This window comes from Pleurodeles waltl, chromosome 2_1, assembly GCF_031143425.1.
Source record: "Pleurodeles waltl isolate 20211129_DDA chromosome 2_1, aPleWal1.hap1.20221129, whole genome shotgun sequence".
NCBI lineage: Eukaryota > Metazoa > Chordata > Amphibia > Caudata > Salamandridae > Pleurodeles > Pleurodeles waltl.
The window spans coordinates 11,970,047-11,994,707 of record NC_090438.1 but is presented as its reverse complement, the minus strand read 5'-3'; the positions used below and the strand labels follow the sequence as shown (position 1 = coordinate 11,994,707).

General features: G+C 44.3%; 1 protein-coding gene across 3 annotated transcripts in view; it reads left to right on the top strand.

Annotated features, from left to right (window-relative positions):
• Positions 1-24,661, top strand: part of LOC138260374 (NXPE family member 1-like) — a 204,884-nt gene that overhangs the window by 110,334 nt on the left and 69,889 nt on the right. For 2 of the 3 annotated variants that reach the window (XM_069208800.1, XM_069208809.1), the window contains 2 exons: positions 7,262-7,414; positions 7,506-7,575. The exons of the other annotated variant lie outside the window; for it this stretch is intronic. In XM_069208800.1, coding sequence (XP_069064901.1) covers positions 7,389-7,414; positions 7,506-7,575 — 96 coding nt within the window. In that variant the 5' untranslated portion in view covers positions 7,262-7,388. The remainder of the gene's footprint in view (positions 1-7,261; positions 7,415-7,505; positions 7,576-24,661) is intronic. 3 annotated transcript variants of the gene reach the window in all.

Sequence of the window (24,661 nt, the reverse complement as noted above, 5' to 3'; positions counted from 1 at the left end):
TTTGACAGTTGGGCTGGTTGCACCTCACACTAGGCAGTGACACAAAGGGAGCTGGGGTGTAGTCTGCATTTCCTGATGAGCCATCTGTGTTAGGAGGGTGAGGAGGAGTGGTCACTTACACCTGAAAGGTCTGAGCCTGTCCTCACACAATGCCGTCTCCAACCCCCTGGTGAGTGTCTGGGCAAGGCAGGATTTCACATTCAAAAGAGACTTTACTTTGAAGTAGGCCTTTTTCAAAGGAGAAATTTGGTATAAGAAGGGCACCCAAAGCCACACACTTGAGAAACACTTCTGGAAACAAGAGGAACCTCTGCCTGGAGAAGAGCTGAAGAGCTGAGGAAGAAGAGCTGCCCTGCCTGTGACTGTGCTTTGTGGAGGTATCATGCAGTTGCTGCTTCTGCCGGAGTAAGAGGGCAAAGCCTGGACTTTGTGTGCCTTCCATCTTGAGAAGAAATGTCCAAGGGCTTGATTTAGAGCTTGCCTCCTGTTGTTTGAAGTCTCAGGGACAGCAAAGACTTCTCTCTGCCAGCACCTGGAGTCTCTGGACAGACTCCTAGTCTGCCCTGTGGTGCCAATCGAGTTCCTGGGACCCTGAAAGGAGGCAGCCTAAAGACAAGGAAATCCACGCACTGAGCGCTGTGTGGGGAAAAGATCGACGCGACTCCAATCTGCTGCTGGAAAAAAGATGCGCCACCCGCTCCACAGCTGAGAAACGACGCTCACAGGTAACATGACCGAAAAATCGACACACGAAGCAGGAGAAATGACACGCAGCATCGCTGATGGACGCTAGGAGATCACAACATGCGCTGCGGGTTTTCGGATCATCGTGTGGCTGGATTTCCGACTCAAATACCGCTGTGCATGGACAAACAACGCAAGGCCTGCCCGGACCCGTGAGTGCTGACCGGATCGACGTACTGCTCTCCTGCGGAGAGAGGAAACAACGCACTGTGACCCGGCGAAAGGAGAAACAATGCATGGTCCCGCTCATGAGTAGAATCAACCCATCGCAAGAAATTTTTGAGACTCACTCGCCCGTGCGGGGTTATCTTTGAGGCAACCAATGTACTTTTTCACGCTGACAGCGTTTGTGTGTGTTTAAAACTTCTTAAAGATTCTTTTTGATTTTTAATTGACAACTTGACTGGGGTATTGTAGATTTTTTTCGTTTTGGTCCTATTTTGTTTAGATAAATATTTCCTATGTTTCTATACTGGTGTTGTGTCATTTTGTAGTGTTTTCATTAAGTTACTGTGTGTGTGCTGGTACACATACTTTACACCTAGCACTCTGAAGTTAAGCCTACTGCTCTGCCAAGCTACCAAAGGGGTAAGCAGGGGTTAGCTGAGGGTGATTTTCTTTTACCCTGACTAGAGTGAGGGTCCTTGCTTGAACAGGGGGTAACCTGACTGTCAACCAAAGACCCCATTTCTAACACCGACAATCCTTTTTACAAGCTTTTCTCAACCTATAGCAGCGCAGTCTTGTCCACCAATCCGTGCATGGCTTTTCTCACCAACCAACCTATCCCAGAGTGGACCAAATTATGTCACACTCACTTCGCTCAGCAACTGCGACTCACTTCAGAGCCATCTCATATACCTCTCATGCAAAACCTAAATGTTAATATTGCAAGCACAAAAATCAAAACTTATCTGTTCACTACGGATAGGACTCAAATGATTTGAAAGCTTGAAGGAAATTTGGACTTGCCCTGTCACACAAACAGCTACTCTTCCTGCTATGGCATTCTCACAAACGCAAGATTTGACCGCAAACCTCACCCTGATCTTCCATGTGCACTCATGATTCACCCAACCAACAACACATAAACACTGAAGGGAAATCTACTGATATTGTCGACGGAGCTTAATGGACCAACCCCTTACTTGCAGATAATACATTAGCCAAGTTTCTCCGTTATGCCATAAACACTATTAAACATCATAAGCAATTCAACACTAAATCAAACTCCAAACTGATTAAAATTTCAAAACTTTCTTACAATCCCAAAATCAATGTCACATATATGACACGCAAAACTAAGTTATAAACATACATGACAACCATAGGTTGACTGAAACCTCTGAAAATATTTAGCCTACTAAACATCCACACTGTTAAACACTCCAAAACACTTTGCTGTGCGTCCTGCTTATGAGGTTTCTCCAACGGCCTGACTGCGCTTGCCTTATGTTAAGAAGTCTCAGGGACATCAAAGACTTCCCCTGCCAGCCCCTGGGTTCTCCTGCTGAGGACCCTGACTTGCCAAGTTATGCCCACTCCAGTTCCGGGGCCCTAGGGAGTGAAGTCTGGCATAAAACAAGAAGAACCAGGAACACCAACTCAGGACGACTCCAGATCTGGTGCCGCTGTCTACATCTGAGGCTGTGGTGTGCGCTAAAGTGAAACAACCGTGATTGACACCACAGACCTGACTCCGCTGCATTGCCTCTGAAGTCCCACAACACTGTGAGTCTAGAGTGCTGTGTCACCGATGTCTGTGGCACCCGATTCCACCGTGGTGCCTGTGGCCCCGTGGTGTGACTGTGACCCCAAGAGATCGCTCGTTCGCATCTTGACCTGCTGGACTCATCGATCCAGCTGCATCGTAAGGAACCAACACCTCAGCGTTGACACTGCCTCTGTAAGGAACCGACGCCTCAACTCCCCTGCGTAGCACTAAGGAGCTGACACCTCCTGCATAGCAGTATGGAACCGATGCCAAACCAGCTCCAGCAATGGCTCAGCGCCCTCACTCCACACCACATTTGCCTCTTTTCTAAGGAACTGTACGTTGGGTCCGTGCGACTCCATGACCAGTGCTGCACACCCTCGAGAGTGGCATCGGACTGTTGGGAATTACTCCATCACAATGCTGTGATAGCACCAGTTGGAGCTATTGTATTTCAAAATGCTTTTATTACAATGTAATCTTTAAAAATGTGTATCTTTGCTTATGTATGTTGGATTTTTGTTGTATTGGCTATTTTTCTAAACTGGTGTGGTGTCCATTTGTAGTGTTTTCACTTTGTTACTGTGTGTGGGTACAAATACTTAACACATTGCCTCTGAGATAAGCTTGACTGCTCGTGCCAAGCTACCAAGGGGGTTAGCAGGGGTTAACTTAGGAGTGTGACTTCCTCACCCTGACTAGATTGAGGGTCCCTACTTGGACAGGGTGTAAACTGACTGCCAAATAGAAACTCCATTTCTAATACCCCTGATATCTGCCCTAAAGCTTTTGGTGAGAAGCATATTGACCTTTTTGGTTCCTTTACAGGAAACGTACAGAGCTTGGGCAGGGAGACAAGCACCTAGATATAAGTTGCCATTAAAAGCAAAGACATTATTGGTTGGCAGGACTTAGCCAAGACGGGTTTGTATCTTTTTCCTTGTTCTGATATTCCCTTGATACTATTCTAGTCAAGCCTAAAGAGCTATTCTACAAACAGGTTGGCACTGTGAAAGGTTTTGTGCATCACATCAGGTAAACCCTCAGGCACAACCTTTTGTATATAAAGTACATCAAGTTCTCTTATCAGTCAGAGAAGAACTCAAACAAATACTAAAAACATTGTGCAGCCAATACATCATCAAACCTGTAGAGTCATCCCAGAGAATTGCACCTATTGTTGTTGCATGGAAAAAATCAGGCGGCATCAGGTTGTGTGCTGACTTACAGACCTTGAATGCCAATATTTTGGTTGACTGCCACCCTCTACCGAGGATACATGAGATGATAGGTAACCTGGGGAATGCCAAATGGTTTTCCAGCAATCATTTGTGGTTGGAATACCACCAAATCGTATTAGAGAAGGAGTCACAAGAAGTGACGGCTTTTGTCACTCCCTTCGGAGCTTACAAATACTTGAGACTACCGTTTGGGTTGACATCACCCGCCAGTTTCTTCCAGAAGCTTATGGATGTCCTGTTTGCCGATCACAAAGGAGTACAAGCTTACCAGGATGATATAATTGTTTTTTCAGATTCTTTAGATCAACACAATTGCATACTTGATAAAGTTCTGTCAATTCTCACACACAGAAGTATAACTTTTAGAAAGGATAAGTCGAAATTTGCCATCAAAGAACTGGATTACCTAGGTCATACAGTCACATATTCTGGCATCAAATCCAAGTTCTCATTTGTAAAAGCTATCAAAGAAGCTAGTGCACCCACTGACTGTGATGCTCTGCATTCTTTTCTAGGTCTTGCAGAGTATTATGCTCAGTTTGTTTCAGGATTAGCAGTAGCAGTAAAGCAACTCAGATCTTTGTTGGGTAAAGGACAAATGTTTGTTAGGGAGGAGGATCTACAGACTGCTTTCAACTATGTAAAATATTTGATTGTAAAAGCACCGGCTCTGTCTGCTTTAAAGTATGATTGTACCTACATAACTACTGTAGATGCTAGCCTCCATGGTTTAGGAGAAGTTGAGGTAAAAAGTCAGGACCGGAGAACAAACTGTAGCATTTGCTTCCAGAATACTCAGGACGTTTGAACAACAGTACATCACCACTGAGTGTGAAGCATTAGTGTGTATTTGGGCAGTTCGAATATTTAAAAAGCATATCTGTGGATGATGGTTTGAGTTACACACAGACCACAAGCCTCTAGTTTACAGTTTAAAGGGGGGATTCCAAACAATGTTTCTGCAAGACTCGCAAGATTGGTTGCAAAGTTGCACAAGTACACTTTTAATATTAGTCATGTGGCAGGAGGGAAGAATTTTCAGGCAGATTGCCTGCCTTGTAAGCCTCTGCCTGATATGGATGAGTAGTTTGACATGGATGATTTTGTGTATGTTGCTTCCATTGATGCGGTACAGGACCTCCAAGATGGCAATTCCGCATTTGAATATGATGATTGGTTAAATGCTTTCCAAAAAGATGAGATTTTTAAACAGGTCAGTTCGTACGTAATCCATGGCTGGCCAGAAATCAGGTGTTTGCAGGGGGACATGAAGACCTATGGTCAAGTGGAAGGTGAGCACTCATTGGTTAAAGGATTGATCTTAAGGGGGATTTACATGTTCCTTCTAGATTGCGACAATACTTCATTTCCAAAGCACATCAAGGGCATCTACGTACCACCAAGATTTGTATGCGCATCAAGCAACCTTATTGCTGACCCGCTTTAGATAGTCAGGTAAAGCAAGTAGTTGACAAATGTGCCTTCTATCTGATAAACATTGAAAGTTGAACAGAACACCCCTGCACCCTGTTCCATGCCTTGAAGCAGCCTGGGACATTTTGGATATTGATTGCTTCCTGGTGATATGAGATATGTCATCTTTTTCATTGACTACTTCTCCAAGAGGTTGTACTTTTCTTTTTTCATTTCTTCCTCCTCTCACTCAGCAATTAAATTTCTGAATCAGGTGTTTGCTATTAAGTGATCGCCCTGGTCCCATGTGACCGACAATGGCTCACTTTTTTTATACGATCGTATGAACAAGTTTTTTATCAAACTTGATGACAAGCATTTAAGTGTTGGTTTTACTTGCCATCCTCATACAGTTTGATAGAGAGAGGAAATAAAGTAATAAAAGGAGGAATTCAGACAGCTCCTGCAGCAGGGCTAGATGTCAAACGGTCCCTCAAACACAAAGTATGGGAACACAACACTGGGGTCACTCCATCCCTATTGTTGAGAGGGCATGGAGATCACTCACCTTTATTTGGTACCTGACTGGGTCCCTAAGGAAACAAACGTGAAAACCACTTCAAGAGATGAAGGCACAGCAAGAGTTTTTGAAAAACATTCAAAGATAAAACAAGGTTTAGACTACCACAAGAGCTGTGATTCTTACCTTGCCATTGGAGATTAAGGGCCTGATTCTAACTTTGGAGGACGGTGTTAAACCGTCCCAAAAGTGGCGGATATACCACCTACCGTATTACGAGTTCCATAGGATATAATGGACTCGTAATACGGTAGGTGGTATATCCGCCACTTTTGGGACGGTTTAACACCGTCCTTCAAAGTTAGAATCAGGCCCTAAGTGTTGATCAAAAAACCAGGAGTCGTAAAAACAGTAGAGTGTGTTTTTTCTTCCCCTACAAGAATCTCCAGGGTTGGCAAGGGGTGAGTTCTTGTAGCTAATAAAGGCTGGTGGACAGACAGTGTTAAGTTAGACTCATCCCACAGCATGACATCATTAGCCATAGGACAGGCTTTAAGGCTGATTCTAACTGGACACAATGGATACAACCTAGCGAAAGGACTCGGGAAGTTAGATCAAGTCACGAGAAGATGTCGAAAATGGAAACAGTGTCAACAAGGATTCTAATTTTTATTCTGATAGAAGATGCAGATGGTCACAGATTATCAAAGAAAACAATACATTGAAAGATGATGTGATGATGTTTATTCTCCACTTCAGCCTCTCTCCACGTGCTCAGTCCTTCTTGTTCTTATGTTTTGCGGGGTTGTTTTACATTGAATAGTTCTAATATGCTTGCCTTTCATTTTGTTTGTTTTTTCATTTTGGGGGGATGGTGATGCAGTTTATCGATATGTAACATGTTATTTGTAGCTCCTCGGCAGCCGGAGCGCTGCGTTCCTGCTCGGCCACTGTCATTCCTTTCAGAGTCTGTATGCTGGAGTGTGGCCCGCATGGGCAGACTGAGTGACTGCCGAGGATTCTGGTTGAGGGAGTCAGTTCGCCTGCAACCAGAACCATCTGGTCACTGATGAACCCACTGGCCGACTCCAGACCCATCCTTACTTCACTCACCAACACAATGTAAGTGTTTCACTCGCAGAACGGAAATTACCACAGTGATCGGTGCTGGCACCAAGTACCACGTTTTTTCTCAGCCCATTTTTCACAAAGCACAATTCGGGTTCTCCTAACGAGGTTTTTTTTGGCCCGAAGGCGTTAGAGTTCTTAAAGTAAGCAGCACATTATTTCCACAAGGTCAGGTTTGTTTTTTCCCAGAAACTAGGAAATGAAGTGAATTGTCCGAAAGGGCTCCGGGGCTGGACTAGCAAACCTACCTTCATCGCTGACATGTGATTAATGCCAAGGTGATCTCTCTCACGCTTGTTTGCTGTTAAATCGTCAAGTATGAACTGAACCGACGATTGATAATCATATAGCCCATTAAGTATACAATCTGCGCAGGAAATGTATGTTTTTATGTTTTGCGTCCAGTTTTCTTCTTGTGCTCTACACATGGTGAGGGTTTTTTGATCACAGTAGATCTAAGGGTGCGCTATGCTATGGTTTCTTAATTCTCTCGTTTTTCAGATACTGACGCCTCAACAGCATCGTAAGAAAGAACCGTTTCCTGCCCTCATACACCTAAAATAAGCAAGAACACTCGTGCACCTCCCATCACTATTCTCACCATCATCGCGTTGCTAGTTATTGCACAATGGCACCCCTAAATTTCACAGACAGGTTGGTATTTCGAGGAGTGTGATCATGCAGATGGCTAATTCTCTGTTAGAAGCACTAATTTGAATATTTATTTATTTATTTATTTTAACAGAGCAAAGAAGGCCTTTCTGCTGATGGTCATTGCAACGTGCATATTCCTGATATACATGCTCTTGCCACAGGTAGGAGTTACAATGTTTTGTTTCTAGTCACAAATACACTTCCTTCTGCCAACGCTGCACTTGGGTGTTTAGCACTGGCGCCCACTATGGGTAACGTCTGGTATCACATGTTGAATAGTAGTCCTGGAAGATATATATATCTATATCCCCCCATCTGCCTCTAGTGGCTGCAGAGAATCTGCGGCAGCCCTGTTCCTGCGGCAGCTGTAGCATGGCCAGCACCTGACTGTCACCGTATGGCACTGTACCCCTGCCCCTTTTGTATCCTTGAAACAGAGGGACATATGTACAACACATTGGCGCTGTCCCACGCCAATGTGAAAGGGCAGCAATGCCCTGTATTTATGAAACACGGTGCCTTCCTTATATTGCACCCAGCCCCGGCGCACAGTTTGGTGCTGAGAGCCAACAAAAGTACCGTTGCACCATGTGCAGGGGTGTCTGCGTTGCATGCAGGATTCTTTTTATGCAGGAAGGGGCACCTTCCTGAACAAAAAAACTAAATCAGTCCCAAAAGGTATTTTCCTCTATGTGTGCACATATTCCTCCTCGTAACTCCACCCCTGGGGAGGTGTACATTTTTGGCGCCATCCTAGGTTTACATTATTTAGTAAATCTGAGAAGCCATCAAAATCCATGGTTGTTGCATGGGAATACCCGCAGCAATGCCCATGGAACTCCCCCCAAAAAACAGTAAGGCAACAGAGCAACTCCATATTCACGAGGCCATGAAAAGCCGTGCAAAGTGGCTTTGCCTGGCATCATAGATATGGTTCTGCAGTCTGCGCTGCTGGATCATCAAAAAAAAGTGACTCTCCGGAGGTGAACGGGGATTGTAAACATGCCCTCAAGGGCCCTTTTTTTTTCCATCTTCAATTCAGTGACAAGTCCACAAGCAACCATGCATGTGGTTGCAATTAACTGAGAAACGCCAAGAGGAGGGACAAGAGCTTTTAAACTCTTTGTTCAACTCACCCAACCAGCAACGCCTTCTCTTCCCCATCATTCACTGCAGACTTCCTTATCTGGGAGGTCTCATGCCATTACTACTTTAAAAAGTACACTATTATATAGTCAGAGAGTGAACTTTGAATCAGTTTTTATCAGAAATACCTAACCGTTCTGCTAAAATACTCACATTTTATAGGTGCATAAACGCTGAACATATTATAGTGTGCAAACAATATCCAGCAGTGTGGAAGAGCCCTTGGGTAGTAATTACATCATTGAAGGTGAAGGAGATATCTTTAATAATGAGTAATGTTATGGAAACTTGGGAGAACTTCGAAAAGGTGGATGATGTGTGTAGTCTCCTAGTGTGTAGGATTGAGTGGAAGGGTAAGGAGCACAGATGTGGGCAGATATATGCCCCTGTTACATATTGATTTACAGGAATTTCTTCAAGAGCTTGCAAGATGTTGGCTTATTAGAATCTGATGTTAATAAAGTTAGTTATTGACATAAGTATGTGAGTTTATGTGTGTGTGTGTTTTAAGACAGTTTTGCCTATTAAGGATATGAAGGCCTTAGTAAGGAGTGTGGTAATGAAACAGAAAGTTTTGTTAGGGTGGGAAGATCAAAGAGATTTTGGAAATTTTCCTTGAACCTGATCATCCGGTGCAGTTGCTTGTGATGCAGAAGATGGAGTGGAGAAATTGGTAACAGAATTTCCTCAGTTTTTCCTTATAGAGTTAAGTTTTCTGAAAGGATTCACTCACAAAATAAGATTCCGAAGTGGTGAAATCCAGAACGTCAGAAATGTTTCTTTGATACTGAGGAAGAGATGTGTGATAAAAGCATATTGAGCTAATCAAGACCTCACGATGGTTGATACCAGTGATTCTTGTGTTTAAGTTCAGCTAAATGGTCGAATAAGGATATCGAAAGAATTTAATTAATGAGTGCAACTGGGAGGACTGGCATCTCCTACCCAGTGGTGTCTGGTAAGTGCAACTTAAAGGGATTGGGGGTCACGCAAACACACACACATTCATTTACACCCATGCATTCCCATGGGCACAAACACACATTCACAACACTCACTCACAAATACACACACATTCATACATACATGTGTGCACCAAAAAGTCAATTAAAACACACTTATTTACTGCAGTGCTCAGGGGTAGCCTCAGAGGTGCCAGGAGGAATGGGACTGCTGCCTCCACTCATTGGCTGACCCTATGTCAGCCAGTGAGTGGAGGCAGCAGCCACTACCTCTTCCTAGAGAAGGATGAAGTCAGGGAGACTGCTGACCTCACCTAATTTGTGCCAAATTGTCAATGACTAACACTGGGCCCTACTCACTTCGGGCTTATTTAAGAGCCCCTAGCGCCATTCCAACATCACATTAGCAAATTTTTTTTACAGAGAAGCTGACACTTACACCTGAAAAGAGCTGTGCCTGTCCTCCCACAAGGCAGTCTCCAACCCCCTGGTGTGTGCCTGGGGCCAGGCCTGTGCAAGGCAGGATCTTGTGAACAACACAGACTTTCCTTTGAAGTTTGCCTACTTCAAAGGCAGAAAAGAGTATATGTAGTAGACCCAAAAACCCACATTTTTAGATTACCTCTGGATCAAGAGGAACCTCTGCCAAGGAGAAGAGCTGAGAAGCTGGAGGAGTACTGCCCCTATGCCAGTGAGTGTGCTTCGCTGGGTTGGCCTACAGTTGCTGCTTCTGCCTTTGAGAGGACAAAGACTGGACTTTGCTGTGTTTTCCTGCATACAAAGTGTCTCCAAGGGCTTGGACTGAGCTTGTCCCCTGTTCCGAAGTTTCAAGGCCACAAAAGACTTCCTCTGTCAGCAACTGGACTCCTACCCAGCCAAGCAGTGCCCAATCCAGTCCCTGGACCCTTAGAAGGAGAAGCTAGTCGAACCAAGACTCAAATCTGCACACAGGACCCACGGCATGCGTTGTGTCAAATTTTCAGTGTGGAAGTCAGTGCTATGTCATTCCAGTTGGCAGTGCTGCAATTTCCCAGCCGCCATGCAGGCTTTGCGTCGATTTCTGCAGGCACTGCATCAATTTCTGAAGCACAAGGATTTTCTTTTAGAAGGAATGAAGTCTTTGTTGGTCCTTAGACTTCGGAAACAGGAGGCAAGCTCAATCCAAGCCCTTAGAGAGCACTTCAGGAGAAAGGCAGAGTCAGAGGCCAGCAGGGCAGCAGGACAACAAGCAGGGCAGCAGTCCTTCTAGGCAAAGCAGTACAGCTGAGTCCTTTGGGCAGCCAGGCAATTCCTCTGACAGAGTGTAGGTGTAGGTCCATAACTGTCTGATTTGATGGGATCAGAGATCCAGTTTATATACCCAAAATGCCTTTAAAGTGGGGGAAACTTCAAAAAGTGGTTTTAAAGTGCAGAACTTCCCCTTTCAGCCCAGCCTTGTCTGCCAGGATCCCTGTGGGGGGTTATCAGTTCTTTGCGTGATGGCAGGCCACTGGCCTTTGAAATGTAAGTGTAAGCCCCTCCACCCTTTCTGTCCGGGAAGACCCATTCAGTATGCAGATGAATACAGATGTGACTGAGGGGGTCATTCTGACCCTGGCGGTCTAAGACCGCTGGGGCCAGGGTCGGCGGCAGCACCGCCGACAGGCCGGCGGTGCCCCGCAGGGCATTCTGACCGCGGCGGTTCGGCCGCGGTCAGAAGAGGCAAACCGGCGGTCTCCCGCCGGTTTACCGCTGCCCTTAGAATCCCCCATGGCGGCGCAGCTTGCTGAGCCGCCATGGGGGATTCTGACACCCCCTACCGCCATCCTGTTCCTGGCAGTTCGCCCGCCAGGAACAGGATGGCGGTAGGGGATGCCGCGGGGCCCCTAGGGGCCCCTGCTGTGCCCATGCCAATGGCATGGGCACTGCAGGGGCCCCCGTAAGAGGGCCCCGAAAAGTATTTCAGTGTCTGCTAAGCAGACACTGAAATACGCGACAGGTGCAACTGCACCCGTCGCACCCCTGCAACTACGCCGGCTCAATTCTGAGCCGGCGTCCTCATTGCAGGGGCATTTCCTCTGGGCTGGCGGGCGCTCTTTTGGAGAGCGCCCGCCGGCCCAGAGGAAATGTCTGAATGGCCGCCGCGGTCTTTTGACCGCGGTGCGGTCATTCAGCGGCGGTACCCTGGCGGACGGCCTCTGCCGTCCGCCAGGGTCAGAATGAGGCCCTGAGTGTCCTGTGATTGTGGTTGTCTCGGTGCAATGCACAAGGGGAGCTGTCAACCAGCACAGACCAGACGTGGATTGGAGACAGATGGTAGTAAGTGCAGAGAAATGCCCACTTTCTAAAAGTGGCATTTCTAAATAGTAATATTAAATCTAACTTTACCAGTAAGCAGGATTTTCTATTGCCATTCTGGCACTTAAGAATATATGAGGGCAGTTATAATGCTAGTCTATAAGAGGAGCAGGCCTCACAGTAGAAGTAACTTAGTTTCTCACTACCTGGAAATGTAAAACACATAAGTACATGCCTGCCTTTTACCTACATAGCACCTAAGGTAGGCCCTATGGGTTACCGAGAGCCTACCTTAGGGGTGACTTATATGGAGAAAAAGGGAAGTTTAAGGCTTGGCAAGTAGTTTTAAATTCTAAGTGGGAATGGCAATGAAACTGCACACACAGGCCATGCAATTGCAGGCCTGAGACATGGTTAAAGGGCTACTTATGTGGGTTGCACAATCAGTGCTGCAGTCCCACTAGTAGCATTTATTTTACAGGCCCTGGGCACATGTAGTGCACTTTACTAAAGGCTTACAGGTAAAGTAAATAGCGATATAGGTCGGAACCAATGTTACCTTCTTTAGGGGAGAGTATATGCAGTTTAGCACTGAACGGCAGTGGTAAAGTGCGCAGAGTCACAAACCAGCAAAAACAGTGTCTGAAAAATGAAGGGAGGTAGGCAAAAAGTTAGGGAATGACCAGCCTACGATTGTCAGATCTAACATGTGTTCCTTCCAGCTGAAAGTAGGGAGAGCTACCCAACCCCTTGGGAGCTCTCATTACTAAGGCAGAAACATCTGGAGAGACCATCAGCATTGGCGTGGTCAGTCCCTGGGAGATGCTCTAACGTAAAGTCTATTCCCTGTAGGGAGATTGACCACCTCAAGAGTTTAGGATTTTCACCCTCATCTGCATGAGCCATCTGAGGGGCCACTGGTCTGTGTGAACTCGGAAGTCAGTCCCAAACATGGGGAATGCTACAAAATGCCTTGTGCCACGTGTGCTGTTCTTCATAACATAGCAATGAGACAGGATCTTCACAATGTCAACATTGAGCCAGAATCAGACTCATACCTCATAGATTCAGCAGGATGGGACACGCAAAGGAGAGGGTCAAGCACGATGCACGGAGATCACAAACTACTATTTTTAAGGTAAGAATGATGACCACATCTAAAAAAGGAGCAGCACACATAATGGTAATGTTTTTCCATCACAGAAAGATAACCTTTTATTCAGGTTGTAAATATTTTTATAATTGTCCATCATCAACTGTACCTTATAGAATGTCATTGTTTAAACAAAGCAACAAAGTTTGAGAACACAAACATAACAATATAGTAACATATACCTCAGTGCATACAAAAGTTACTTTTTATGACCTCTAGGGCGGGTTGCCATCTCAATTGGACTTGGCTGTGGAGTTTGGGATATTTCTGTGCCATATGTATTCAGCATGCTCCCCTTGTACAGCATCCATCTGGCACAGATATGCCACTGAATTCAAAGCTGTCTACGCTTTCAGGTGGTGGTAATATGTTTGTGACTGAGAGGTTATGTGTTTGAATGTTCTCCAGAGCTGTGGTCACTTGGACCAGACCATGTGCTACATCTGTACAGCAGTGCTCCATGTCAGTTTGGATGTTCACAGTTCTCCTGGCAATAGTGGTGGTCGCTATTGCCAATCGGTTCTTTGATTTGGTAACTGTGTCTGTGGAAAGTGGAATATTAGTAAGGGCACGTAGGGACCTACACTTAGTAACAGGCCACAATCCCACACTAGGTCTAGTCAACGTGTCAATAAATGAATCATTGTCCAAACCTTGGTAGCTTGGCCGCATAAGCATTTAGGCTTAATTTAGGAGACAGGTGTGTAAAGCATTTAATATCAACAAAACAGTAAATAAGTTAATCATGACACATAATAAAAATCGACCAACACTTTATAAAAATAGGAAATATTTTTTATCTTCCATATGGTACCAAAATGACAAAAATCCAATGTAGGAAACCGTAGATATACATTTTAAAGATTAGATGTAAAAATGTGTTTTCTAGTTCCTAAAAGAAAAAAGCGTCAACTGGGGACAGCTGGTCGTGCTTGACTGGGGCAAAGTCAAAGTTTGAGGCCAACCACAATGGAGCCCAAGTTGGATACAATGAGCCCTAGGCCTCATTCAAAATGTTACCTTCTGACTTAGCCTCTTTTTTGGAGGTTTTTTCCATCATTGGTCAAGGCTCCTCTTCAGGCCAGCTTGCGATGCAATGTCATCGGCTTGGCTCAGTGCAAAGTCCCAGTCAACTCCTGGAATTCTCTACAATGGGGTAAAGCTCTGGAGATTCAGCAGGGCAAACTTGAAATTCATGCAAGTTCTGGAATCGACGTGGCTGGCTAGACTCTTGTTGTCGGATCAGTCACCTTATGGATCTTTTTCACAAAGTTGCTTGAAACTTCTCCAAACTTCTGGATATTCTTCCAAAAGTCCTCTTTGAGTTCTTGAAGTGTCCACAAACCTGATCCAAGGTTCCAGAAGCTCTGAGTTGCTCCTTGGGAGTTGGGACTACAGTTCCCAGAATACATCAGGTCAGAATCCTCAAAACGGCCAATGGACGCTGGTCAGCTGGGCTCTTCTTGCAGGACCTGATGCAGGGGATGCAGGTTAGTTCATTTATACCTGCTGCTTAGAGGCAGATCACTCCTGGTGTTATAGAAGCAAGGCAAAGTCCTTTTCTAGGTGAAGTCCAGAGTGTTCAGCTGGTGTATTCAGTATGGGTGCAGTCCTTCAGGTGCAGACCAGGTGGTCAGCAGGACAGTCCTTCCTCTCCAATATTTTTCTTCCAGCAGGGATCTGACTTGCTGGGCAGCTCTGCCATATTTATCCTTGCTCCTGGGTTGGCAAGCAGGAAGGCACCACTGACCAAAGGGATGCAGGGTGCTACCGTCTGGGGTAACCACTTTCTGTGAAGTGTGGAAAAAATCAATCCCAGTAAGCAACATTCTTTAAAAATCCAAGATGGAGGAAATCTCTCCTTGGAGGTTACATCTGGCTGAGCCCACCCACTGGTGTGGCTACGTTTTCATAGCATGCCCCTTCCAGCCCCCTTCCCCATCTAATTACTGGAGCTCCCATCTGGCTGTGGGAGCCAGCAATGGGGGAGGTCTGGTTTCTGTCTCAGGTGGCTTTCTCTCTTTTGAAACAGTTTGGCCACTCTATCCCGTTCCTGCTCTGCCATCTGCTGCAACCGTTGTCCACTCATCAGATGCTTCCTTTGTTTCAGCCCAGGCACCTTCCCCCCTCATTAAGGTAGCTTGACTCAGGCTGCCAGAGACTGACCAATCAGGAAAGGGTACTACAGGGCTGATATTGGTAACTTTCAGAAAGAGTTCCAAAACTCTTTCTCTATACCAGTTATAATAAATCCAGCATTGGCAAGTTGTTGGATTTATTCTAACTCTTAATTTGATATCAAACATGATATATTTAGCTCCTTTTGGGACTTTAATTATCAAAATTAAAATCTCCCAATTTTAGCCTATGGAGCTCATTCACTACTATGAGGGAAACAAATGTAGCTATTTTTCCCTCACTAGGGCTTATAAAGCATGTTTTATAAAGTCCCTCCCTATAGTTACATGGCACCCAACCCTGGGGGCACCTAGGGCACAGTTTAGGAGTGACTTATATGTAAAAATAGGGTAGTTTAAGACTTTGGAAGTAATTTTAATTCCAAAGTCGAATTGGAAGGTAACTTTAATTTAAAAGAAGCCAGCAAGGCAGGCCTGTCTTTAAAATGACACTGGACACCTCAGCAGTGCACCTATGGAGAGGGAGTTTTTTAGGCTTTGGGGGATGATATACTTAGAATGAGATATTTTTGGACAAACTTAAAAGAAAATGTATTTGTCAATTAAAAAGAATAAGATCACATTTCAGTATGAACCTTAAACTTTTGAAATTGAAAAGAAATTAAGGGAGGGCAACGGTCACAGACACACCTGGAGTGGAACCTACAACTGTCAGTGAGAGGGTCTCAGAACTCAAGCATTAGGCCATAGTGACTCTTTATTGTGCTTTCTCCAGACATAACTATGACATTCAGCCCACACATTCTTCGTGAGGAATGAGACATGAATGTACCATTACAAGGAAGGTTTAACAGTATAATCACTAGTAGATTAACGGGCTCTCTACCTTGACACGATAGGCTTTGAATCATCAACCTACTGAGTGAAATTCCAGGAGCCTTACCAGTAGGTCAGAAGAGACTCTGTTTTGCTTTGCATTAAAAAATAACTATAACATTCAAACCACACATCTTGTTAGTCTAACTCTTTAAAGTCATTTTCATTGAGAGACTATCAAATGACAATTTCTCTCTCTCTCCCATCCCATTATGGGATGAAAGAGAGAGAGTGACAGGACCCCAGGGAGAGCCTAAATGCCCCTGCGATCCAAGCCGGCTTCCTGCTTCCTGCAGGAGCCAGCATTGCTCCCAGAAGCAGGGAGCTGCTTTTAGTAGCAGCTCCCTGCTTCTAGGAGCATTGCTTTCATATCTCTTCCCTGCACACATATTTGTGTGTGGGGAAGACGGATCAAAACTCAGCTTTCTGACAGCGTGAACTGTTAGACAGCTCCTGCTGGCAGAAAGTTGAGTTTGTTTGCTTTTGCTTGGTGGTGGCTATCAGCTCCCACTAAGCAAAAGCAAACAGCTACGTCTGGGGGTGGGCACCCCAGGATATAGCTGGAGCCAGCACTGGGTGGTGGCCGTCCCCAGGGCCATCACATTAACTGCCAATTTTCACTCTGAGGGATTGCTAAGAAGACGTCTTCAATATTATTCTGACAGTGGCACTATGCTTTGGGAAGAACAATGTGATTGGCACTTTGCTTTGTGGATAACAATACTCACCCAGTGGAGTTGCAATATTGATGTAGTTGGAGGAATTGTGTAGTTATCATGAATTGGACTATCGAAGGAGTTAACAGCTTCCAGGTGTGTGCGGCACTGGACTACGAGTCCCAGAATGCTAGTATGATGCATAAAAGTAACACATTTAACAGCAGGTGTGTAAACAGACGGAACCACTGCTGAAATGTTAATAAGTGGAGATTGCCTGAATACACCCCCCGAGAGTGCAGCCAGAGAGGTTTGCTTGGTAGACCAATTGCTTTATAATTTATAAAGAACGATGGCGCCAGCATTGGGAAGGATTTGAACTACACATTGCACTGTTTTAGAGTGAAGTGAGGAGATACTAATCCCCTGTGTGTTGTACTTTACAATTGGACACTGACTTCAATTCCGCAGTGCGCATCTCCTTCACTGTGCATGTGAGTGAAAAATACCCAGAGTGCCGATGCAGCCCTTTACTGATTCATTATTGAGTGGGAAGGGCTCCGGGATCAAGGGTGAAGTTCTTGTTGCTGTTATCATGAAAAAATGGCGTTGACTGGGTAAAATACATGAACTGCCAATATCCACTCTGAGGGATTGATAAGAATGCGTGTTCATAATTATTCTGACAGTGGCACTGTGCTTTGGGAAGAAATATATGATTGGTACTTTGCTTTCTGGATAACAATACTCACCCATTAAATTTGCGATATTGATGTAGTTGGTGGAATCGTGTAGTTATCATGAATTGAACTATCAAAGGAGTTGGCTTCCAGGTGCGTGAAGCACTGGACCACGAATGCCAGAATGCTAGTATGATGCATAAAAGTGACTCATTTAACAACAGGTAAGTAAACAGACTTACCATTTTGACAAAGACAGAGGTTGAAACGTATCATGGAGTCTGATGAAATGTTAATAAATGGAGATAGCATGAATATAACCCCCAAGAGTGCAGCATTTCCTTGCAGGGTCAATTAATGAGGGTTTTGGTCCATATATGTATGTGTATATATATATATATATATATATATATATATATATATATATATTAAAGGCAGGACTGCTTTAATGGCTGCTTTTAAATTAAAGTTATATGTTAATTTGACTTTGGAGTTAAACGTACTTCCAAAGTCTTAATTATTTTATAAGCCCTAGGCTAAAATGAGGAGACTTTATTTTAATTAACAAAGTCCCCTTAATTGTTAGGTACCTTGATATCAAATTAATTGTTATAATAAATCCCATAACTTACAAATGTTGGATTTAATATAATGATTTCAGGTAAAGAGTTTTAAAACTCTCCCTGAAAGCTGCCAACTTCAGCTCTGTAGTGCCTGTCTCTGATTGGCCAGCCTCTGGCAGCTGGCCAGGCTGCCTTGATGAGGTGTGAAGTGGCCTGGGCTGAACACAAAAGATGTGCCTGAGGGAGGAGATCTGCCTCAGCAGATGGGAAGCAGGAAAGGGGGGAGCGCGGCCAAACTGGTCTTCAAAGACAGGAAAGGACATTTGGAGCAGTCCAGAACCTCCCTCACATCCTGCAAACCCAGATAATTAGGTGCCCTCTTGATTAGATTAGGAGAGGGCAGGAGAGGGGTGTGTTTAGAAATTTTAGCCACACCAGTGGATGGGCTCAGCCAGATCTAACCTCCAAAAATCACTTTCAGCCATGTTGGATTTTTGAGGAATATTGCTCCCTGAGATTGATTTTTACCACACTTCCCAGGAAATGGTCATTAAAGGGGGAAGGAGCCTTCCAGTGATTGATACACAGGAACCCCTGGTTTTTCACACAGGAGCAATCATAAATATGGCAGAGCTGCATCCACACTTCAAATCCCTACAAGGAAAAAGACAAAGAAGTAAAAGGACTACCCTGCTGGACCCCTGACCTGCACCTGGACAGTGCACTCCGAAGGACTGTACCAGCTGCACAGTTGGGCTTAACCACTAAAAGGACTTTGCCTGGCTTCTTCTGCTTCGGGAAGGGACTCCCTATTTGCTACAGGTAAAAAGGAGCCGCCCAGAGTCACCTGCATCACGTCCTGCAAGCAGAGCCCAGCTGACCAGCGTCCAGTGGCCATTTGAGGATTCTGACCAGGTGCATTCTGGGAATTGTAGTCTCAACTCCCATTGAGCAACTCAGAGCTTCTGGAACCTTGGATCAAGTTGTGGACACTTCAAGGACCCAAAAAGGACCTCTGGAAGAAGGTCCAGAAGTTTGGAGATGTTTGGAGCAACTTCATAAGTTGAAGAGGTGCACTGTGGGAGTTGTAGTCCCAGACCCCAAGAGGCAAACCATAGGCTCTAAACCCTGGGCTGGTGCAGTGGACCACTTTCCTGAATCAAAAAACACTTCTGAAAGTAAGTGTGACAGTGTTACCTCATGGGTGGCCTAAACTCTGGACGTTTTGTGCCTTTCCAGTGTGATCTTTTTTAGCCCTTTGAGTGCTAGTTGCTTCTATGCACTAGAAAACATTAAGGCCCGTATTTATACTTTTTGACGCTAATCTGCGCTAACGCAGTTTAGTGTCAAAAAAATTAGCGCCGGCTAACGCCATTCTGAAGCTCCATGCGGGCGCCGTATTTATAGAATGGCGTTAGCTGGCGTTAGCCGACCGGCGCTGCCTGGTGTGCGTGAAAAAAAACCACTTACACCAGGCAGTGCCGGCGTAGGGGAAAATGGCGTATGGGCGTCTAAAAATGGGGCAAGTCAGGTCGAGGCAAAAAAATCGCCTTAACCCGATTTGCGCCATTTTTTTACGACGCCCATCCCCCATTAACATGACTCCTGTCTTAGCAAAGACAGGAGTCATGCCCCCTTGCCCAATGGCCATGCCCAGGGGACTTATGTCCCCTGGGCATGGTCATTGGGCATAGTGGCATGTAGGGGGGCACAAATCAGGCCCCCCTATGCCACAATTTATTTTTTTTAAAAATACTTACCCCAACTTACCTTTTCTTCCCTGGGATGGGTCCCTCCATCCTTGGGTGTCCTCCTGGGGTGGGCAAGGTTGGCAGGGGGTGTCCCTGGGGGCAGGGGAGGGCACCTCTGGGCTCATTCCGAGCCCACAGGTCCCTTAACGCCTGCCCTGACCCAGGCGTTAAAAAGAGGCGCAAATGCGGGGTTTTTTGCCCCGCCCACTCCCGGGCGTCATTTTTGCCCGGGAGTATAAATACCACGCACATGCCTCGGAGTTATTTTTTAAGACGGGAACGCCTCCCTTGCATATCATTAACGCAAGGGAGGTGTTCACGCCAAAAAATGACGCTAACTCCATGAACTTTGGCGCTAGACGCGTCTAACGCCAAAGTATAAATATGGAGTTAGTTTTGCGTCGAAAAAAATGACGCAAATTCAGCGCAAACGGAGTATAAATATGCCCCTCATTCTTTACAAATTCATATCCCTGGTGCCTCCTAATCCTATTTTAATCATTTTGGTGTCATTTTAAATATAAAAAAATATAATCTATGTTTATAAATTAGTGTTGGATTTTTATTTTGGTTTGTGTTTTACTTATTTACTGTTTTGTTATTTTTAACTGCTTCACACACTTGTCTCCTAAGTTAATCCTTGTCGCTGATTGCCAAGCTATCAAGGACATGAGCTGAGTTTAATTTATTGAGACCTAACTGGACCTAAGTGGAGGTTAGTGGCCTATTGCTAAGTGTAGGTACTTACCTGCCCTTACCAATAATCCACTTTCCAATACCAAGCATTGCTAAAACTGTGCATTATAGGAAATTGACTTATTAGTTGTGCAAGATGTGAGGCCTGCACTGGTAAGACAGCCACGATTCCCCCTTACTGGGAGCCAAGCACCACGTGTAGCACTTGACTCTTTCAGGGTAGAAAAGCAGAGCAGTCCAAAGCCTACTCAGGGGAGGTGGTGTAGGGCAGTAATAATCACTGGCTAGCATGCAAAATGAACACTCAATAAATGATTGCCAAGTCAACAAATGAAAACATTTTTAATATACACACACTGCAAAATACTGCACATTAATTTACAAATATATACATTAGGCAGATTGAAACTACCTTAGATGACATTGTGACCCCTAAAGGGTCATGACTCCCAAGATCATGTTATACTTCACCTATACCTGATAGCCCATCAACATATAGACTGGTGTGTTCCTATTAGAACAGGACCAAGGCTGATTTACATATGGCTGCTGTTAGAACTGGCCCTTTTTAAAGCCCCCCCGCATTTTTGCCTTCTGTTGCTGCACTCGTTTTTAGCATTAAGACTCTGTACACCTTTTCCCTGCTATCCAGCAGTGAAGTACTTGTGCGCTCTTCCAAAAACATAGTACTATTGGCTTACAGCTAATTGCCATGTTTTACATTTACTTGTAAGTCCCCAGTAAATTGTACTACCTGTATCAATCACCTGTAAATTAAATGCTACTAGTGGGGCTGAAGCACTCATTATGCCATCCACTAAAGTGGCCTTTTAACATGTCTCAGAAATTCCAGAGCAGCCAGTAGTGTAGTTTCATGTGGTAAAATAAACCTTTTGTCAGACCTAAACTTTCCTTATTGATACTTCTAACTTACCCCTACGGTAGGCCCAAAGGCTTAATGGGAAGGGTGCAGTGTATTTAAAAAGTAGGGCATGAGGGTTTACATTTTACATGTCCTGGTAGTGAAAAACTCCTAACGTCATTGTTACTAGTGTAAGAACTATCTCTCCCATTGATAAACGGGGGCACCATATTTAATTAAATAAGTGATAATGTTGGATTGGGAGCAGATAGAAATATGCTTTTTAGACTCAAATGAATTATAATTTAAAACACTCTTTAGTGGTAAGGTTGGATTTTAAGTCTAAGCGAGAATGGCACTTGTAGAAAGTTGCCATTTTATTTTCCTACTTATTTGCTACTTCTGCCAGTATCCTAGGCAGCATGATTGTGAATGCTCTGCTATTGGGGCTTGTGCATTACTTTTAAAAATTAATATCTATAAGTGTTTGGTCAAATAGTAGGAAAGAATATATAAACCTAAGTCACATACAATGAAGCAATACATCTATCATTTAGCACCCATAATGCCAGGCCTGCTCTTGGCTCTACAGAGATGACCATCTATGATGCTCTCCCTCATCCTCCACCACAAATGGAACTCCTCATGACAAACTTTGAGACTGTAACTTTTTCAGCAAGACTAACCTGGTCCCTGTATCTAGTACTCACTCAATAGCAGTCAGTGTGAACTTATGACTTTTCCATTTTAGGCGCTATACCTACAATCAAATTTAAAATTGGATATCTTTGGTTCTACTGATTGGATTTCTGTTGTTCTGGCATCATTCTGTTTATTAAAATATACTCTAGTTATCTAAATTAGGCACTTTATTACCTTTTGCATGCTGCATAACTACTTTAAACGTTGCCTCTAAGTTAAGCCTGACTGCTTTGTGTCAACCTAACAGAGGATTAAGTACAGGTTAATTTATTGACTTTTGTGGTTCACCCCGACAAAGATTATGGTTGTTGCCTAATTAGGTCATCCACTCCCTCCAAACAATAACTCAAAGTTTCAACGTTTATTGACAGATCGAAATAAACTTTGTAATTCACTAGTGGTAATTCAATACTGACCCAATATAACAGCTGTTTTAGAGTTGAAAGTTTTGTAGCAGGATGGGTTCCAAGGTCTAATGTTAGGGGCAGCAGCATGGTCCTACCCCTGTTATAGCTCTGAGGAAGTTGATTTCCTTGACTCCCAAAGTGCTCATGTTACACTGCCCCCAGAGTTCATCCCCATAAAGGGTGGCTCCCCTCACCTGCATTTTTGTAGCTGTCAACCACAGGATTGACTGGGAACCACTGAACTTTTTTTGCGTCCTAATAATGTCCCCTGCTCTGTGGCTGATAGTCTGAGAGCTTTTTGCTATCTGGGGGAGCCTCGATTCAGAGTCCACCAATCTGTCACCTAAGTTAATCCCCGAAACCCTTTCTAGGTTCTAATTCTTCAAAGTAACCACACCCCTCAGCCTCCTCTTTTTAGTATGAACCATTAGCTTCGTCTTTGCATTATTAACCGCCAAGCCAAAAATCTTTGCAAAATGCACAAAAACTGTTCAATAGGTTCTGAACCCCGCCCTAGTTTTGGATAGTTAAAAGGCATCTTCAGCATAGAACAGGCCAGCTAGGGAAGGGTAATCATTTGTGCACTTAGTTAGGTAACTGAGGCAGTTGTAAATATAAAGAATAAAGAGCATGGGCTCCAAAGCGTGTCCCTGTCAAACCCCTTTTACAACAGTTACTGGGACTGTTAGCTTACCCTTAGTACCATATCGGATCCTGGCATAGTTCCCCTCATGCAATTGTATGATAATTCTTAACAGTTCTTTTGGGACCCCCCATCTCCCACAGGGTAATCCAAAACTTCCCTCTTGTCACTAGGTCACAGGCCGCATGGAGGTCTACAAAAGCCACAAAGAGATTCCCACCTCCTAGATACAGTCTTTCACTTAATCTGCATAAATTTAATTACTTGATCGATGGAACTAGTTAAGAGTCTAAGCCCTCCTAGGAGGTTTGAAATTACATTGTTTTAGTCAATCCACTCCACAAACCGATCCAGAACTTGCTTACAGAAAACTTTCTGGAGATTATCCAGAAGGCTAATTAGGCGGGAATTGGATAGATCTCTGGGTCTACCCTTTGTTAATATTTCAGCCCCCTTCCCCATTGGAGGTATTGATCCGCCAGCAGAAATTGCATTAGTAATGCAGTTAATGTATGGCACCCAGATATCAGTATTCGATTTATATAAATTGCCCGGAATTTTATCCAGGTCATGGGCCTTTCCTTGTTTAAGTGTTTTATCTGGTGATAGGGTTTCTGTTAGTGTAAACTCTAATGGAATGGAGACCGTGTCATAAGGGCCATCAAAGTGAGGCCTCTCTAGTGAGTATCGGGGGTCAAGAATATAGATTGTTTAAGTGAGTGACCTGTTCGCACGGGAGTATTGAGTACCCTGTAGGAGCTTGTGGGTTCCAGCTGACTCTGCTCATAAGCCACTAGAAATTTCTTTGGTCATTAATATCAGCAGCTTCATTGAAATCGTACCAAAGTTCACCATTGCATTTACTTTTTGTCTGTTCTCTCCTATAGTAGCCCTAGTCTTCCTGCCATTCCCTGCTTCTTTCTAATAGTTCATAATCTTCCTACAGATTTTATTGAACTACCCAGTATTGCTTTTCTGCCTGCCTGAACTAGAAGTTAGACCTAAACACAAAAAGATCTTTCAGTGTGCTAAAAAGATGAATCCGTTCCTTGATGATTTCCCCACAATCGCTCCAGTGTATGAGCATCGCCTCCATATTTGCAGTGATGGACTGATATATTGCATTTGTTACTATGGAGGAGTGTTCTACTGCCTCCCATTTAACATTTCTGCCATTTCTGGTCAGTTTCAATTACTGCTTGTAACTCCCTGAATGTAGTGGGGTGGTTAGTGCTAACAAATTCCTAGTAGAAAGTACTTGCTCAGTAACTTTCAAATCAGCCATGTGTTTCCATAATTTAATATGTAACCTGACTTAGTCAATAGGGCTTTTATAAGACCCACGCCTAAACATTGGAGCTAAATGGGCATCTGAAGGAGAATGGCCATTGCATCACGAAAGTGTGTGCCAAGGTGATGTCCACCACCAGCAAAGATGCTCTGGATAGACGTCACCTAGGAGGGACTTTCAGCTCTGGGATTCCCCAGATTTGATCTTCTTCATTAGATGTATCCTGGGTAATAAAGTTTGGCTCAAAGGTAAGATTGAAGTCTTCGATAATTGTATAAAGGGGTGCCTTAATGCCTGTAATAACATTATCCATCCAGTGAAGACTGGCTGACTTGCAACTTTTCCCTATGCTTCTGTTAAACAAATTTTTGAACAGTATGGAAACTTCTTTGTCTAAAGAGAGGACTAGCCCTAACCCTACCCTAAGGTAAGATGGTTGACAGT